The 18,186-nt window shown below is 43.6% G+C and overlaps 1 protein-coding gene across 3 annotated transcripts in view; it reads left to right on the top strand.

Moving 5' to 3' along the window:
- The window catches only part of MAP3K15 (mitogen-activated protein kinase kinase kinase 15), a 123,803-nt gene that overhangs the window by 71,167 nt on the left and 34,450 nt on the right, over nucleotides 1-18,186 (top strand). For all 3 annotated transcript variants that reach the window (XM_047843445.1, XM_047843447.1, XM_047843446.1), the window contains exons 8-13: nucleotides 1,527-1,639; nucleotides 1,884-2,043; nucleotides 4,882-5,032; nucleotides 6,462-6,569; nucleotides 14,244-14,293; nucleotides 16,248-16,343. In XM_047843445.1, the coding sequence (XP_047699401.1) occupies nucleotides 1,527-1,639; nucleotides 1,884-2,043; nucleotides 4,882-5,032; nucleotides 6,462-6,569; nucleotides 14,244-14,293; nucleotides 16,248-16,343 (678 nt within the window). The remainder of the gene's footprint in view (nucleotides 1-1,526; nucleotides 1,640-1,883; nucleotides 2,044-4,881; nucleotides 5,033-6,461; nucleotides 6,570-14,243; nucleotides 14,294-16,247; nucleotides 16,344-18,186) is intronic.

Here is an 18,186-nt window from a genome sequence, read left to right as displayed (position 1 = left end):
CTTGGAGGGCAGGGACCTTATTTTATTCGTAATTGCACCTGATGTACTGTATGGTAGGAGTCGCTCAAGGTGCTAAGGAGCAATTAATATTGGGTAGAGCCGAAACAGGAAGCTGTGTTCCCATCACAGTGGCCAAGAATTCAGCCCTCAGGTAAGGAAATGACTGCCTGTGGCTCCTTCACCAAAGTCCTAGGAGCCCTTCTCCATCCACTTCATAAGGCAGTGGTTATAGGAACAAATGAAGCTTAGTCTCTGGTATGGTGAGACCTTGGGGTTATCTTACCCAGGGCCTCAGGTGCTAATGTGGAACATGGGCACAGGGAGGCAGGGGGCTGGTAAGAGGCAAACCTGGGACTGCAATCCTGATTCCTAGTTCAAGTCTTCTCTGCCCCTAAGCTGGGCCTGTTTGATTTATGGATAAGAGGCATAGAGAAGTCACCCTCCCTGCACTCTTCCTAGATAGCTTTTGATAGTAAAAGTGGAAAAAAAAATCAAATGCCATAGGACATAATGAAGGAGGGGGAAGGTTTTTCAATTTTATTGGAATTTTATTGGGTAGGGTTGGAATGACTTCCTTAGTGTCCTCTGGTTCATCAGAGCATACTTGTATTATTAGCCCCAAAGTTCATAAAACTGAATTGTAATCGACTTTAAATGATAGGTTCTCCCTTCCACAATTAGTATTTTGTTGGTGTTTAACTCTCTCGTTGTCACACGAGTGATCAAATTCCTCCTGGTTTACAAGTCTTTGGTATGAACTGTGCCACTTAACAACATTTTAGTGTCGTTACTTCGTGGATCAAATTCTTTGTTCCCAACCATGATATTTCTACTCGCTCATGGAAGGGAAAGAAGCTTTTTATGTAGAGAAAAAAAGAATAAGAGAATTAAAATGGCACTCTTTAAACTTCAGGTGTAAAAATGGTACTCTCTATTTTGCATGTTGTTCTTTACCCCAGGGTGACAGATCCCTGCTCTTCTGTCACGCTGTGCCACTACTCTCAGAGCAATCTGGGGGCCAGGATCCTGCCGGTACTGCTTCGTACGTGAAAAAAAAAATGACTCCATTTTGTGATAGAAGCAAACAAACACCCTGCAGAGTAATTGCCTACAATTGATGGAATTTTCGCCTAATAAAGAATGCTCAATGTACAAATGGAGTCTAACTTTTAAAGTGTGATTTGGACATCAAATTGTGGTCTACTTTGGGGGATAGGGTTATAAAAAGGTTTTAAATTTCTTCTGTGCACTTTAAAATAATTTCCTTATTTTATACAGTGATCATGGTTTTTTCATCAAAAAGTATAAAACTGATGAAAAATTTTTAACTCCTTAGTGTTAATATTATGACATTTTCAAGAAGCTGTTTGAGTGCTTGGATGTAGCTGTTTGTAAAGAGGGAGGGGATCTGGAAAACAACCAATTAGTTGGTCAAAAAAAAAAGTTCACGAGAAGGTGGGCTTGTGCCATTATTTATAATTTTTTGCTTCTACCATAATAAGAGTCGGGCGGTTCTGTACTGGCAGGTATCGCAGAGGATTTGCGCTCCAGTCATCTCTCTATTCAGGAATTAACCTGGCAATTTTGCTGATAGTTGCGGGACAGCAATTTGAAACTTCCATGGAACTAAGGAAAATAGGTAAAGTTATTTTTGATAGCAGATGTTGATGTGCTTTGGTAACACAAATTCAGCATTAAAAGTTACTAGCATTTCGTTCAAATAACTAGCATTTTGTTTCAAAAGGAACAGTTACTCTCTGATAGCCTGCCTGAGATGGTAGCCAACATAAAGTGGGTACTTTTTCCTCTGTCTAAAGGCTTGCATAATGTGATAGAAACTAGAAATATTTTTCATAACTTCATGTAAAATTCACATTCTTAAGGTGTCCGGCTAAACAGTTTATTGGGAAGAAAAGGGAGCTTGGAGAAAATGAACAATTACTGGGATGTGGGTCAGTTCTTCAACGTCAGCATGTTGGCCAATGATGTCGGGAAGGCTGTCCAGGCGGCAGAGAGGTTGTTCAAACTGAAACCTCCAGTCTGGTGAGTCATGTCTGTGTGTGGCCTTCACTTCTCTCAATATCTGATCTCGTTCTGAAGGGTTTTCTCCAGAGAGGAGAGGGATAAATGCAAAAGACAATAACGATTGCCGTGTTTCTCCTTCTGACTTCTTCATTAAAGCAAAGTTAGGGCACGAAGAACAGCTCTGAAGGCTCACTTGGTTTTATGTGACAGGAGGGAACGACAGACAGATGGGCACGTACATGCACAGAATACGTCCCTACGCGCTCTGTCTCCAAAAGGATGCTCTCAATCTTAGTACTTTCTTCAGGTTGTCATCTCAGTCCTCAAGAACAAAACCTTCCTCAGCACTAGTACGTATTTGTGAGAAAGCAGGTAGTGAAGCTAAAAGCACACCCACAAAGTGATGTGCATCACGCATGAAAACTGGAACTAAACACCAAGATATGGTCAAGAAAATGGAGTCAGAGCAGTGGCCCTAGCTTAGCCCATCATGTCGCCATGAAAATGGCAAGAAAGAACACCGGGAGGCATGGACTTGCGTTCATGGTTTATCCTAGGATAAGAAAAGCCCATTGCAGGGTATATTTTCCTCTCTCAGTGGTTCTCAAACTTCAGCAGGTATCAGAATCAGCTGTGTTGATTACAACACAGATAGCTGGGCCCGCCCTTAGGCTGTCTGGTTCCAAAGGTCTAGGGTGGGGCCTGAGGATTTGTATTTACAAATGACGATCTGATGCTGCTGCTCTGGGGAACCACACTTTGAGAACCACTGTTCTGTGTGGTCTTTTAATTAATCTGGGTTTGGTATGTGACTCAGAGCAAGGTCTGTGAGAGGTGGGCAATAGCTGATTTGCCAATAGACATGAAGCTCCATTAGAATCGTCACTATGTCATTGACTCCTGTGGTCTCAAAATAGATGCTTGTTAGATATTTGTGTAATTAATAAATGTATGATGGATTTTCCCTGAAATATCAACAGTGGTGATCTCAAGGAGGTAGCCTAATAAGAAGCTTTTAATCTTTTTTCCTTATCTCTATTTTTCTGATTTGTCTAAAATGCATTTGGATTACACGCATCATTTAAAATTTTTCACTTTTAATGACCCGTGTTCATCTGTCCCGTTATTTCCCAGTTCACTGGGCCAATCTGGACTCCCAGGGGTCGGAATCTCTTCAGTTATTTTTAGTTGGGCCCTTTTTCTTCCCAATCTGAAGGACCTAAATTTGATCCCCAAACTATATCAGCCTGTTGAAATTTTTCTGAGGCTGAGCCAATAGGGATTCAGGCAGAGTCTCCAGTCTTCCTGGAGTGGTTGCTGTTGCCAGAATTCTACTTTTAAAGTGCATTGCTGCACCTGAGCTAGACAGAGCCGACTCCAGGGAGGCGACAGCCAAGCCTTGAATACGTTCTAATTACATTAGTACCTACACTGACTTACAGCGTTGGGACCTGATATTGTAGGTCCGAGACCACCCTGAGCTTCATGATTCGCTAGAAAGACTCACAGAACTCAGGAAGGCTGTCGTACTCATGGCTAAGGTTTATTACAATAAAATTACACAGATTGAAATCAGCAAAGGCAAAAGGCACGTAGGACAGAGTCCAGGAGAGAGTAGGTACAAGCTTCTAGTTGTCCTCACCCAGCGGAGTAACATGGACAATGCTTACTTCTAGCAACAATATAGGGCAACATGTACAAAGTATTGACAACCAGGGAAGCTCACCAAGTCTCGGTGTTCAGGGTCTTATGGGGGTTCAGTCGTGTAAGCATGGAGCACCCATGTAGTTGACCTTAGTCACCGAGTCCCCAGCCTCTGTAGATATGGCACTGATACAGCATGGCCCAAGGCCCCAGTTAAGCAAAAACACTCTTATCAGGCTGGATGTCCCAAGGGCTTAGAGGCAATGTCCCAGAAGCCAGTCAAGAGCCAGACCTCCTGTTTGGAGGACCCAGGCCTACTGAATTAACCCTTCACTGCATGGTACCCAAGCAAGTCAGTCAGAGTCTAGCCGTGTGCCTTCCCGGAGCAGCCCCAGACTTTATCCTCAAAGAGCAACCTAGTAGTCCAGTGCTTTCAGTCCTTCAGTGCTCCATCCCCATTCACTACCAGTGGTGATGTGACCACCACTGCCCAACAGCTATGTTTCAGAAACTTCAGTTGGCCTGAAGACAGTAAAGAAGTGGGGAGATTGAAGACCTCGTAACTTCAAAATCTACCTGGTCAGATCTAATAAAAAAAATACGATGAGTTTCACATTTGTGATTGTCTGGGGTCAAGGAGGAGAAGAGAGGGAGGGGAGGAAAATGGCATGTCTATAGAAGGGAAGCATGACCCTGTGACTGTGAAAATGTTTTCTATCTTAACTGTGTCTTGTGATGTTGTTCTAGAATTTTATAAGCTGTCATCCTTGGTATAAACCAGGCCCAAGGTTACATGGGATCTCTGTATTATTTCTTACAAGTATACGTAAATCTACAATTACCTGAACATAGAAAGGTTGATTTAAAAAAGACTGTGAGTTTGAAATTTTGTCATTTTGTAATTGCTTTGAATTTCAAACTACATTGTTATTAAGGTAGTTGTTAGAAAATGTCTGCCAGTGTCTACACTTGGAATACCATTAGCCCAATGTTGGTGAAAAGCCATACTGTATGATTTTGTTGGACCAACTTATTTTGCCCGGTGTTCGGGCTTCTTTTGATTAAGTGTGTGACTGCCAAATGATGAAGAAGCACTCACTACACACTGTGCATTTAAGTAAATTAAGCTTTTGGGGAACCTCTTTTAAAGGGAGTAGAATTGAATTCCATTTCTTGAAGGATCTAATTTATTGGTGCTTGTGATTTTTCCAGGTACCTCCGATCATTAGTTCAGAACTTGTTATTAATTCAGCGCTTCAGGAAACCCATTATTGAACATTCACCCAGGCAAGAACGGCTTAACTTCTGGCTAGATGTAATATTTGAGGCAACAAATGAAGTTGCTAATGGACTCAGATTTCCAGTAAGTCATGCTAAATCCATTTCTTTCAGATAGAGCCAAAGAAACTGGGGATTGGTGCTAATTATTGAATACTCTGAAAGGGAGAAAACCTTAGAGTTGTTGAAAATGTGAAGATACCGTCTTTGGTAGAATCAGCCAGGGATAGATCAGCTCACTAGAACAAGTTGGCTCTGCCCTCTAACATAGTGGTTCTTGACAGAATCATTTTGTCTCCCGGGGGACATCTGGCAATATCTGGAGACATTTTTGGTTGTCACAGCTGCGAAGCAGGTATTGCTACTGGCACCTAGCGAGTGGCAGGCACCTGGCGAGGGCCACGGGTGCCACCAGACATCCCACAGTGCATAGGATAGCCCCTCCCCCTACATAAAATCGTCTGGCCCCAAATGTCAGCAATACCAAGGTGGAGATACTCTGTTCTAAATCAGTGCAAGACTAATAGTAAAATTTTGGAATTTGACGCTGTTTCCCATTGAGCTTTGGTTTGCCTCCAATACCACTAATTAATTTTTAAAATGTTATTGCAAAGCAAAATGGCTATTAGCTTTTCATTAAGTTTTTGTTTCAATTTTATGACCATATTGTAAGGAGTCGTAAGTAAGACACGTAAGCATCCTAGACATTGAACTTGACATAATTGTATTTTGTATTTATGCCGTGAGATTTTGTGAACATGCTGTGTTCAGGAATTTCATTAAACTGCTAATAGAGATTAAGTTGTTTGAAATGATTATGATAATGATTTTGTTCTTGGGTACTAAGTTTTAAAATCTTCTTTTAATTATGAAATATTTCCAACCTATTGAAAGGGACAAAAAAATAACAGACACTTGTGTAATCTCTACCTAGATTTAACGCTCTTAATTAGGTTGCTGTATTTGCTTTGGAAAGCCATTCATTCTCTCTCCCCCCTCCCCCTCCCTCTCCCTGTCTCCTTTCTCCCCATCTCCTTCCTCTCCCTCTCCCCCAGCAATAAAACATTACTCATGGAATGTCACCTCACTCTTCATTCCCTGGGATGTTTCATAGACTTGGACACCTCACAGATCATCCAGTTTGCTTCATTTCTCTCAAAAACTGTAGCCTCCCTCTTTCTTCTCTGCCACCTTGTTGGGCAGGCCTTTCTTGGCCACCCCATCTAAAGTGCTCGCCCCACCTTTATTCTGTCGTGTTTGCTTCACAGCCGTATAGGTGACTGTATTCCATGCCCCTATATGTTTGTTTCTTGTGTGCCCCATTAGAGCATAGACTCCTCCCCCGCCGTGGGGAAGGGACTACTGTCAAGATTGCGGTATCCCTGGGCCCTAGAGTAGTATTGGCACACAGTAGGTCCTCGAGTATTTGTGGAGTACAGCGCTTCCCACTTGCTCACTGGGCAGAGTGACCTGTCTGGGATATTCCTGTGCATCACAGAAATCTGTCCTTTCAGGTGCTGGTGATAGAACCAACCAAAGTCTACCAGCCTTCATATGTTTCTATAAACAGTGACGCTGAGGAGAAGACGGTTTTCCTGTGGCATGTCTCACCCACAGAAATGGTAAGAAAAAAATCTTCCATAGCTGTCTCTCGCTTCTGTGCTATTGAATCAGAAATTTGGTATTCAAGTAGGAGGGTCCGTGTTGCAGTACTTGAAAGAATAGGTACCTGTGCCTGACTGGTAAGATCTGTGAGTGCAAGAGGGTATAATCACAGATGGGAGAGAGGATGCTGGTTTTTCCATTTGATGTTTCTTTGTATACACATGTGTGGGTATGACTTTGTGTATGTTTATGCAAATGAATACAGTGTGGAAAAAAGAAGTTACACCCTGAGGAAGTGGATAAGGAGTAGTGGGAAAGTCCCTCCAAATCCCCCAGACCCTGTCCTTATTCCCATCCCCACTGACTTGGTGGATATTCATCCGTACCATTCTCTGCACTGCCTTATGTATGTGTAAGAGTGTGTATACGTGCATATATTTATTATTTTAATTTTTTTGATGTTTTATTTTTGAAACAAAATACAAGCTGGGGAGGGGCAGAGAGAGAGGGAGACAGGAACTGAAGCGGGCTCTGCGCTGACAGGAGAAAGCCCTATGTGGGGCTCGAACTCACGAGCTGTCAGATCATGACATGAGCCGAAGTCAGACACTTAGCCAACTGAGCCACCTAGGTCCCCCTATACATGCGTTTTATATATATGTTTGTGCGTGCGTGTGTGTATATATATATAGAGAGAGTATTTTTGTTAAAGTGAGATCATACAGTATATATTTATTATTTTGCATCTTACTCTTTTTTAACTGATTCATACATCTTAATGTTTATTTGTTTTTGAGAGAGAGAGCATGAGCAGGGGAGGGGCATAGTGAGAGGGAGACATAGAACATGAAGCAGGCTCCAGGCTCTGAGCTGTCAGCACAGAGCCCAACGTGGGGCTCGAACTCACAAGCCGTGAGATCATGACCTGAGCCGAAGTCGGACGCTTAACCCACTGAGCCACCCAGGCGCCCCTGATTTTCACATCTTAGACATTATTTCCATATAGCACACAATGATCCCCCTGATGTTTTTGGTTGGAATATTCCCCATATTCCTGTATCGTGGTGGTCCATTTCTGAGTATGCTTGAACTGTAAATTATGGTCCCAGTCTCCTGCAGTGCACCTTTCAGCCTCACCTGTGCACTCTAGCTGATGATAGATGCGTCGGTGTACGTCCTGGCGGTGTCACCTTGCACACTCCTATAGATTGTTTCAGGAGCAGAGATTCCCAGAAATGGACTTGCTGGTTTTAAAGACCACATATATTTAAAATTTGAGAGCTACTGGCATATTTGTCCCATTTCAATTTATATTGACACCAAGGATACAGGAGAGGGAACATTTTCAACATTTATTTATTTTTGGGACAGAGAGAGACAGAGCATGAACGGGGGAGGGGCAGAGAGAGAGGGAGACACAGAATCGGAAACAGGCTCCAGGCTCTGAGCCATCAGCCCAGAGCCTGACGCGGGGCTCGAACTCACGGGCCGTGAGATCGTGACCTGGCTGAAGTCGGATGCTTAACCGACTGCGCCACCCAGGCGCCCCGAGAGGGAACATTTTAATTGCCCGCTAAAGAGATCACAGAAATGCTGGGCCAGGCCTGATGTTTTGTGGTAGTAGCTATATTTTTATCTCTGTGTGTCTAAAGTACTTCTTCAGCTCTTTTCTTGAATGAAATATTTTTAGTCATGAAAAGATCCAGCACCTTTGACAAGTGCATTCATTATGTGGGTCTGTTCACTATGTATATGTTCTCATGGACCGTGGGGGGACTTCTGCCATTAACTAGGCAAAGAGGGATTTTTCTCCTGGAAATAAGAGCGTGAGCAATTAGGTCTTCATCAGGTAAAAGTAAACAGTATCCTCAACAATGAAATGCAACATGGGAGAATAAGCGGAGGCTCAAAATCGTGTAAGAAATTCCTTATCAGAAATAGTCACGACACGGCACCTCCCCATCGTTCGGCTGGTATGAAGTCCGCCTTCTGGATGCATAAGTTGCGGATGTGTGCTGTACGCTGTGGCGCCCGGAGTGAACAATCCAGCACTGTGCGTGCTTCATGGTTTAAGAGAGTAATTCTCATGTGTCCTTATCCGCCACCCCCCCCCCCGACACACACACACGAAACTAAAACCAAGGGACACAAGGACACTTCGGGAGGTGTTAGACATGGATATTACCTTGATTATGGTGTTTGAATATGTCCAAACTCATCAAATTATGTGCATTAAATATGTGCACTTCTTTGTCTATGATTATACCTCAGTAAAGATGTTAAAAAAAAAAAAGGGACACGAAATCTCAAGTTGCCTTAGTACCCTTGAGCGGCTGTAACAAAACACCGTAGGCTAAGGGCTTAAAGAATATTTCTCATAGTTCTGAGGGCTGGGAGTCTGAGGACAGGGTGCCCACATGGTTGGGTTCTGGTGAAGGCCCTCTTCTTGGTGTGTCCTCACATGGTGAAGAAGTGTCTCCCTTGTGTCTCCTTTAATAAGAGGACTAATCCCATCACGAGGGCTCCACCCTCATGACCTGATTGCCTCCCCTAGGTCCCACCTCCCAGTGCCGTCACATTGGGGTTTCGACAGCTGATTTGTGGAGGCACAAACATTCGGTCCACAGCACAAGTGTAAGCCAGTAACTTTTCTAAGATTTAACAGTGTAGCGACCTTCTCGTTCATCAGAGTCAGCAGCCATTAGGGGACATGAGCTGCTCTGATGTGCTTGGGGTTGTTGGTTTCTTTGGTTTGCTCCACTGTGTGTGTTAGTTTAAATACTGCAAAAGAAAAAAGGGCAAAATAAAATATACACATGGTGTTCAAACAGCTAGAGCTCCTTTGAAGAATGGAGATGTTCTGTTAAATTTGCCTCTTTGGTTGTTTTTAACCTTTTATGGAAGTGTCATAGACACTGAAAAGCACCTCAGTCATAAATGTACAGTTTGATGGATTTTTGCCAAGTGAACACACCTGAGTAACCAGCGTGGCCAAGGAAGAGAACATCAGACCCCACTACCCCCAAAGCCTGGCTTACGCCCCCTCTGTGCCCCCCTCCAGTACCCATCCCCAGGAAGCACCCCGCTTCTGATGTTGGAGTTCTTGTACTAGAGACAGACCTTGCTTGTTTGCGTTGTGTCATTGATGCCACTCTGATACGAGAGGGTTTTCAAAATTCTGGTCTGTGACCTCAGTATTCCATTAATGTATGCACAAAACACCTCCTATTTTGACAAGTACTTGGAGTAAAAAACCAATGTTATTCAAGTGACTCCTCAGACTTTTAGAGCCAAATGTTTTTGGTCTCCTGGAATTCTGCACACTTTGCCCATTTTATTTGAATCCTCTAATGGTTGCTGGCCCTTAACGGAAATTTCCATGGGTACATATACTGTCTCCCTAGTTGTAAATGTTTTACTTTGTATATAGTCTGTAATAAGAAATGGAAAAGAACTATATAAGCAGCAAATGCTAGTTTTCCCTGACTGATGAAATGTTTTGCACAAGTGCTTGTAGTTGTCAGAACAAACGTCTGAGGGAAATATAAATTGCCTTTTTTTCTTTGAGAGGAAGCTTTTGCTTTTGCCTGCATTTGCATTTTTGAAATTCTGCAGGCTGTAAAAGCCGGCAGATTCGCCTGGAGTGAGGGCGACATTTCTCCACGGCGTTGCGTCTTCTCCCGGTGGGCTGTGCCCAGCAGGGAGAGATCACGCACGTGCACGGTGTTCTGTCGCGTACTGGCGGACCACACTGCTGTCAGAGAAATTCAGTTCTGGTTTGCTAGCCAAGGATTCAGAAACTTCTGCTGGTAAATGTTTAACAGCCGGCTCTCCAGGGGGCACGGGAGCAGAGGGCTGACCCGTGGCGTTTGGCGGTTTCTGCGGTGTAACTACTCCCACCACTGCCAGTTTCAAGCCACGTCCGGTGGGTCTGCAAACGTGGGGTTGGGAGGAGGTGTGCACGGTTGGCCTTCCTACACCGGCACCAGTGGCACCCAGTGCAACAGTGCAAGTAGGCTACCCGGCGTGGGGACAAATGCAGCATTGCCCCCTCAGCAACTCTCACGCCCCAGAGTCACCACCGGGCACATAGTAGCCACCAGCGCTGACCACGCGGGTAGGGCTGCTTGTTGGGGAAAGCTCTGTCGTCGTCCTCGCCACCTTTTATGCTTATGTAAGAGAGCCACAGGACAGACACGTCCAGAGTCTACAGAATTGTCCCAGATGCCCAAGATTCCTCCCTCAGAGGTCTGCATTCTGGGAGTAGGAGGGCAGGTGCTGAGGCGCCTGGGGTGGGGGGAACCCTGGAGGCCTGTCCCCACCTCTGGCCTCCTGGCCCGTTTCTCCATAGCCCACCCTGGCTCTTGCTCCCAGGAAACTCTTCCTGGGAGCTTCTGACCCCGACATGGAAAGTTCTAGTCTTGAGTCCATTTCCTCATGATTCAGAGGGAAAATATCCCCTCTCCAAAAGGATGAGGACGCTGCTGAAACGGGAGGCTCGGGATGGGAGGAAAACTGCCCCTGCGTTCATGATGGAGACGGTACTCCGTGCCAGGTGACCCACCAGGCCACTGGGTCAGACCCTGCGCAGCCACCCTGACTTCCACTACCAGATGCTTCATGAAAAACCCCACTTGCACATCCAAGAGAGTGCAGGCTTCACAATTTCATTCACATAATATTCCGGAACAGGCAGAAGTTGCCATTTCTACTCTTGGATGACTAGAGATGGGGGGGGTTATGAGGGAAGTTTCTGGGCTGCTGCTCATGTTGTCTCTTGATTGATTTTTTGGAGCATGAGAGAGTGTGTGTGTGTGCAGGAGAGGAGCACACACAGAGGAACAGAGGGGTGGGGGGTGGTAAGAGAGAATCCTAAGCAGGCTTCACGCTCACCGTGGAGTCCAACAGTGGGAGCGATCCCACGATCCTGGGATCATGACCTGAGCTGAAATCAAGAGTCAGATGCTCGACCTACTGAGCAACCCAGTGCCCCATGTCTCTTGATTTAAATGCTGGTTACAAGTATTCATTTTGTGGAAATGGACTGTGACAGTCACTGTGCCCTTTTGTGAATGTATGGTGTGTTTCAATTCAGAACTTTCATAATAATTTTAAAACACTTGTACTGGCCCAAACCATTACTGGATCCCATGGCTTTCCAGATTAAAACTCACACTCTCGTACTGAGTGTCAAGCCCCTGTATAATCCCGCCCTCTCATTGTCCCCCGAGCTGGCCCACAGGGGCTCACATGTGCACTTCCGTCATCCTTATTCCGTGTAATTTCTTCTTCCAGTGACCCAAGTTCCAACTTTGCCGAGTGTCTCTAACCACCCTCCCGCCCCTTTCACTCACTGTAGGCTACCTTCTTGCCTGTATCGTGTACACAGTATTTCCTGTTGCTTATTGATCGGTTTTTGAGAATGTCTCCCCAAGTGCTCTGCAAGCCCATGCAGGACTTGTATGTTTCATATCCATAGTATCTACAAAGCCGGTACCTCAAATGCCCATTGGTTATGATAGAAAGGGAAAGAGGAGTGTGTGTTGTTTACTTCTTAGCCGGCAAATCTTCCTCCCCAATCAAGAAGCTCCATAAAGCTACCTCACAGTAAACCTACCATCTGGGAATACTTCAAAAACTCCTGTGGCTGAGGTTTGTTGTTGTTGTTTTTTTTTAATGCTTGCGATAGAGCGCACCACCGGGGGAAGGGCAGAGGGAGAGAGGGACAGAGGATCTGAAACAGGCTGTGCGATGACAGCAGTGAGCCTGATGGGGGGCTTGAACTCACAAACTGTTAATGACGACCGGAGCTGAAGTCAGACGCTCAACCAACTGAGCCACCCGGGTGCCCCTGTGGCTGAGCTTTTTATGCACATGCAGCCTCTTGAAGGTATAGGTAGGTGGCCCAAGGCTGTCTTGAATCTGTCCTGGTTCCTGTTTCTGTACCCTAATCCGAAGGTAGGCTCCTGCTCTCCACCACTGCCTTCTTTCAGTGACTTTGAATAGAACTCTGAAATATGCTCAGTCTTTCTACATGGTTGGGTCCAGTGTGCTGGCTTTCATATTAGCATATGCTTTCATCTTTCACAGCCCTCACTGGTTCCCGTCTTCTATAGAGTAGAAACTGAGGTCCTGATGATGGTCTCCTAGGCCCTGCATGATCTTCATCGTGAGCTCTCCAGCCTCCTCACCCACTCCCCTCAGTCACTCGCTCCAGGCATGCTCCCCTCTTGGCTGGTCCCCAAACATGCCAGGACACTGCTGCCTCAGGACCTTTGCACTTGCTGTGCCCGCTGCCTGGGACTGTTCTTTCCCCCCCAGATATCCACATGGTTCAGGCCTTCACCTGCTTTAGCCTACTGCTCAGACGTCATCAGAGATGCCTTCATGGAACATCCAGTTTAACATCATGACTCCTGCCCCACCTTGATGTCCTTCCTGGTTCTATTTGGCATTGTGGTGCTTTTCGTCCTCTGTCCTATTAAGTTACTGCTTAATTTATTTTTCCTCTCTCCTCACTTGAATGGAAGCTCCATGAGGGCAGGAGTTTTGTTTTCTGTTATGTCCACAGTACTTACCCAGCACATAGTAGGTGCTTAATCAACACCTCTGAATGGATCTTCTCCCATTGAGGGCCATATTTCCTGTTGTTCCTGTTGTCGTTCCTCCAGGATGGCAGGTAACTTGTCACCCCACTGCTCATGGCTATTCTCCTAAGCCATATACTCAGTCATTGGGCTCTGACACTTCTCTTGGGGGCTGAGCTGGTCACTTATGACATTGTTCAGGCCAACCAAATGTATTTTCTTATTTTAAATGATTGTCCATTGTTGTGATGTATCGGTATTGTAGCCTTTGGCTCTTCTGAAAAGGATTTCAGATATTTCTTTTGAGGCTTAGCTTTGTGCAAAGTTTATGACGTGCGTGGAATGGCAGTGGAGGGAGGGAACAGTTATTTTTAAAAATCTGTCACGTATAGACTGAAATCCAAGTTAGTCTTTGTGTTAGTTATGATAATAAGGTATCTGCTGAAACACATAGCCCCCAAATATCAGTGTCTTAACATGATAAAGGATTATCTGTGCTTTGTGTCACATCCAGGTTGGCAGAGTCTCCGTTCCCTGTAGCGGAATAGAGGATGGCTAGGGAGGTTTTTATGAGCCCGGCCCACAGGTGGAGCACATCATTCCTCCTTAGACCCCGTTGGTCAGAACCTCATCCTGTGGCCCCACCTAGTTGCAGGGGTGGCTGGGAAATGCATTCTAGCTGTGTGCCCAGGGACAGAAAGAAAGATTGGAGAACACTGACTGGAGTCTGCCACAGTCTTGCTTCTGCAAACATTTTCACAGGTTACTCAACTTAGGTGGGCTGTTCCCAAACTCATTTTCAAGTTTTCCTGGTATGTCGACAGAAGATGAAAGTCCATTCAGTGTGTGTTTACTCTGTGCTTATACTCTTTCAAATTTAGATCATTTGCTCTAAACTGGATTAAAGATACAAATGAATTTTTAGGATACCTAAATTTTTAGAAAGTGTTTCAGGTCTTCCAAGTTATATAAAATATATTGCTCTAACTTATAAATCTCTATTGAAAGTAAAATAGCAAAAGTGACCTGAGAATGAAACCCCCCAAAATTTTTTTGTGTGGAAAAAAATCAAGCTCTACTGACTTTTGTCTTTAAAACCTACAGAAACAAATTCATGAATGGAACTTTACAGCTTCTTCCATTAGGGGAATAAGGTAAGAACGAACATAAGGAAAATGGAATTATTGTTTTAATACAGGTGATAATGACAGTGTTTTATTACTTTAACGTTTCCACTTATTTATAATATGTGATATTTTCATTTTTAACAATCCAAAATAGACTATGAGCTCTTTTGTAACCCTTGCTCATGTGCTGCTAGTCAGGGCTTCTTGGCTTGTTGTAACACAATAGCTTTTTGTGGTATCCATAGACTAAAACTCTCTTGTCTCAAACTTTTCTTTAAAAATGAAGTTGTATCTCTAGAAAGAGAAAGTGTTTCTTGTTTAAGCCGTTGATGTTCAAGTGCTCAGGAAAACCCAGAAACCTAGAAATCTGTACTTCTACCAAGAAGGAGTTACTTGGTAATGACACTTGGTTGGGGTCTCCTGAGCAGAGTAACGGAGCCAAGGGAATTGTTATTAGCTGGGGGAGAGGTGGTGTAGTCCAAGGAGAGGTACGGTGCTTGCTCTTTGGACCAGGGGTGGTGACCATTTGGTGACCCTTGTGGCTGCACTCTGAGCCTCACTCTCCCAGCACAACCAAGGGTAGGAGCGGCTCTGAAGCAGATGTGAGTTGTAATCCCTCTTTCACTGTTTGACCTTGACAAGGTCACTCAAGGACTCTGTTTCTTCATAGTTCCCATTAAATTAAGGGCTCAGATTATAACTGTCTGTCCTTTCTCTGATTGTAAGACCACAGGCCACTGAATGAATCCCCTGTTACCTCTAGACATGGTACGATCCTATTCTAGACATATCACTGTTTAAATTAGAATGTTTTTGTCACTTTAAAGGGAGGGGAAATAATTTAAGAACAGGGTAGTGAATTTGAGCAATGCTGCTCCAAAAATAAAATTCAAAAAGTGTTGAACATTTTGAAAATCTTATTACTCCGGAAACTAAGTGGTATAAGAACATGTACTTAAGAACCTTTTGTTTGTGCCTTCTCATGGATCTATCTCTTGCTGCCATTCACTCATCAACAAGGATGTGCAAAGGGCCTGGGGTGAGAATCAGAACCTGGAACCAAGGTGACACAAAGAACATGTGTTGCACATTCCCAGTGCTACCCAACTAACCGTGGTAGTTCCTTTACAAATTGGTTTTCAAAATTTATGTATAACCTAGTTTTAATTTTTTTTAATCTCCCTGTACTATTGCTGTTTCAACTCATTATTTGTCACATAATCCCTGAACACAGGAAGAATGGCTAAAGAAGCTGTGGATCTCAGGAAGAGATAACTCAGGGCAAGATACAGTGGCATCGTTTGAAGAGAATTTGGGCTTTTCCATAGTGCCACCTGGCTAAATGAGGGCCATTGTGTAGGCTTAGGCCCAGTGTAGGTATAGAACTTTCTAGCAGTTAAGTCCATCAGCAGATGGAGTATGGGGATTTTCTGTCACTGGGTATGTCCAGGAAACCTGAACATCGACTAAGGCAGGCACTGTAGAGTCAGATCCCAACCTTACATGGAAATAGACCAGATAACATTCAACGCCTTTCTTGAGCTAAGATGCCATGTTTATTTCTGCCTCCCTTGTGTGGCCACAAATACTCTGTCCTGATACTTTTCAAGTCTAGTAATTCCTTTGGTACCATAATACGTTATCTCACAAATAAGCTTCCTGTCTTTTGTGTGAAATTCTAAACTTTTGAGGACAGAGATCATATTTCTTTCCCTTTCTTGCTGCTCTGTGCTTTGTTTAGCACTGCATATATGGTAATTTCTCGAGAATACAAACATAGGCAAGACCAATGTCCCTGCTAGTAAAATTTTCATAGAGAAACAGAAGTCAAATTTGGGGGGTATCTGTTAAAACATTAATGAATCTTTCAAATTCGCAAAATGGAAGAAAATCTATTACTAGATTTTTCTGAAAAATTTACAAGGGTTATCATAACTTACATATGGTAATCATTCTTATGTATGTTTTTCCAATTTTACAGCATATCAAAGTTTGACGAACGGTGTTGTTTTCTTTATGTCCATGATAATTCTGATGACTTTCAAATCTACTTCTCCACTGAAGACCAGTGTAGTAGGTAAGTTACAGCTGATTGAGGTGTTTGCAAACTAATTATGGCAATTCACTTTTTTTTTTTTAAGGGAGAGAAAGTGTGAGCAGGGGAGGGGCAGAGAGAGAGGCAGAGAGAGAACCTTAAACAGGGTGCACGCCCAGCAGGGAGCCCAATGTGGGGCTCGATCTCACAACTCTGAGATCAGGACCTGAGCCAAAATCAAGAGTTGTATGCTTAACTGACTGAGCTACCCAGGTGCCCCATGTGGCAAATCAGTTTTAAGGGTCTTTGTTGTGAAAAAACAACATGAAGATAACATTGCCTTTTCTGAAATTTTAACTTTAAAAAAGTTACTTTTACAGCTTCATTGAGGGAAGAATCACATACCATGCAGTGTGCCCATTGAAAGTGTACAATTCAGTCTTTTTTAATAAATTCCCAGTTTTGCCACCATCACCACGTTCTAATTTTAGAATATTTTCATGACCCCCAAAAGAAACCTGGTGTCCGTTAACACTTACTCCCCATTTTCCCTCGCCTTAACCCCCCTAACCCCAGCCTTGTGCAAAAACTAATCTACTTTCTGTCTCTGGATTTGCCTTTTCTTGACATTTCATATAAATGTAATCATATCATATGTGGTCTTTTGTGTCTCACATTTTTTACTTATTATATTCCCATGGTTCATCTGTGTTGTAGCTTGTGTGGGTACTTCATTCTTCTTGTGGCTGATCATTGTTCCATTGTATGGATATATTTGATTTAACTATTCATTTGAAAGGCACTTGGGCTATTTCCTCTTGTTGGCTATTATAAATAATGCTACTGTGAACCTTAACGTGCAAGTTTTTGCATGGACCTGTGTTTTCATTTCTCTTGGAGCTAACTTACTGGGTCTTAGGTAACTCTCTCTTTAACCTTTGAGGAACTGCCAGACTGTTTTCCCACTTGACATTGTCGTCAGCAGTGTACGAAAGTTCTAGTTTCTCCACATCCTTGCTACACCTGTTATTGTCTGTCCTGTTGATTATAGCCATCCTAGTGGGCAGTAGGTAGAATCTGATTGTGGTTTTGATTTGCATTTCCCTAATGACTGATGATAGCGTCTTTTCATGAGCTTACCGGCCATTTATATATCTTCTTTGGAGAATGATCTGCTCAAATCCCTTACCCAATTAAAAGAATGTTTTAAACTTTTTATTTTGGGAAAACATTCAGAGCTATAAGAATGTTTCAGAAGGGGCACCTGGCTGGCTTAGTTGGTAGAGTATGTGACTCTTAATGTCAGGGTCGTGAGTTCAAGCCCTACATTGGGTGCGGAGCCTACTTTAAAATTAAAAAAATTTTTTTTTAATGTTTACTTATTTTTAAGAGAGACAGAGACAGAATGCGAGTGGGTTGGGGTGGAGAGAGAGGGAGGCACAGAATCTGAAGCAGGCTAAATTTTTTTAAAATAAATTTTAAAAAAGAAAGTTTCTAATCTGGCCATTTGTAGCAACGTGGATGGAACTGGAGAGTATTATGCTAAGTGAAATAAGTCAGAGAGAAAGACAGATACCATATGTTTTCACTCATACGTGGATCCTGAGAAACTTAACAGAAGAGCGGGGGGAGGGGGAGGGGGAAAAAGTTACAGAGAGGGAAGGAGGCAAACTATAAGAGACTCTTAAATACTGAGAACAAACTGAGGGTTGATGGGGGGTGGGAGAGAGGGGAAACTGGGTGGTGGGCATTGAGGAGGGCACCTGTTGGGATGAGCACTGGGTGTTGTATGGAAACTAATTTGATAATAAAATTTCTATATATCTATATATATAGAGATGGATCTATACATATATATGTGTGTATATGTATACGTACGTATATA

The sequence above is a fragment of the Prionailurus viverrinus genome, chromosome X (assembly GCF_022837055.1).
Source record: "Prionailurus viverrinus isolate Anna chromosome X, UM_Priviv_1.0, whole genome shotgun sequence".
NCBI lineage: Eukaryota > Metazoa > Chordata > Mammalia > Carnivora > Felidae > Prionailurus > Prionailurus viverrinus.
Note: the sequence above shows the minus strand (reverse complement) of the source record. Positions and strands in the feature narration are given on the sequence as shown.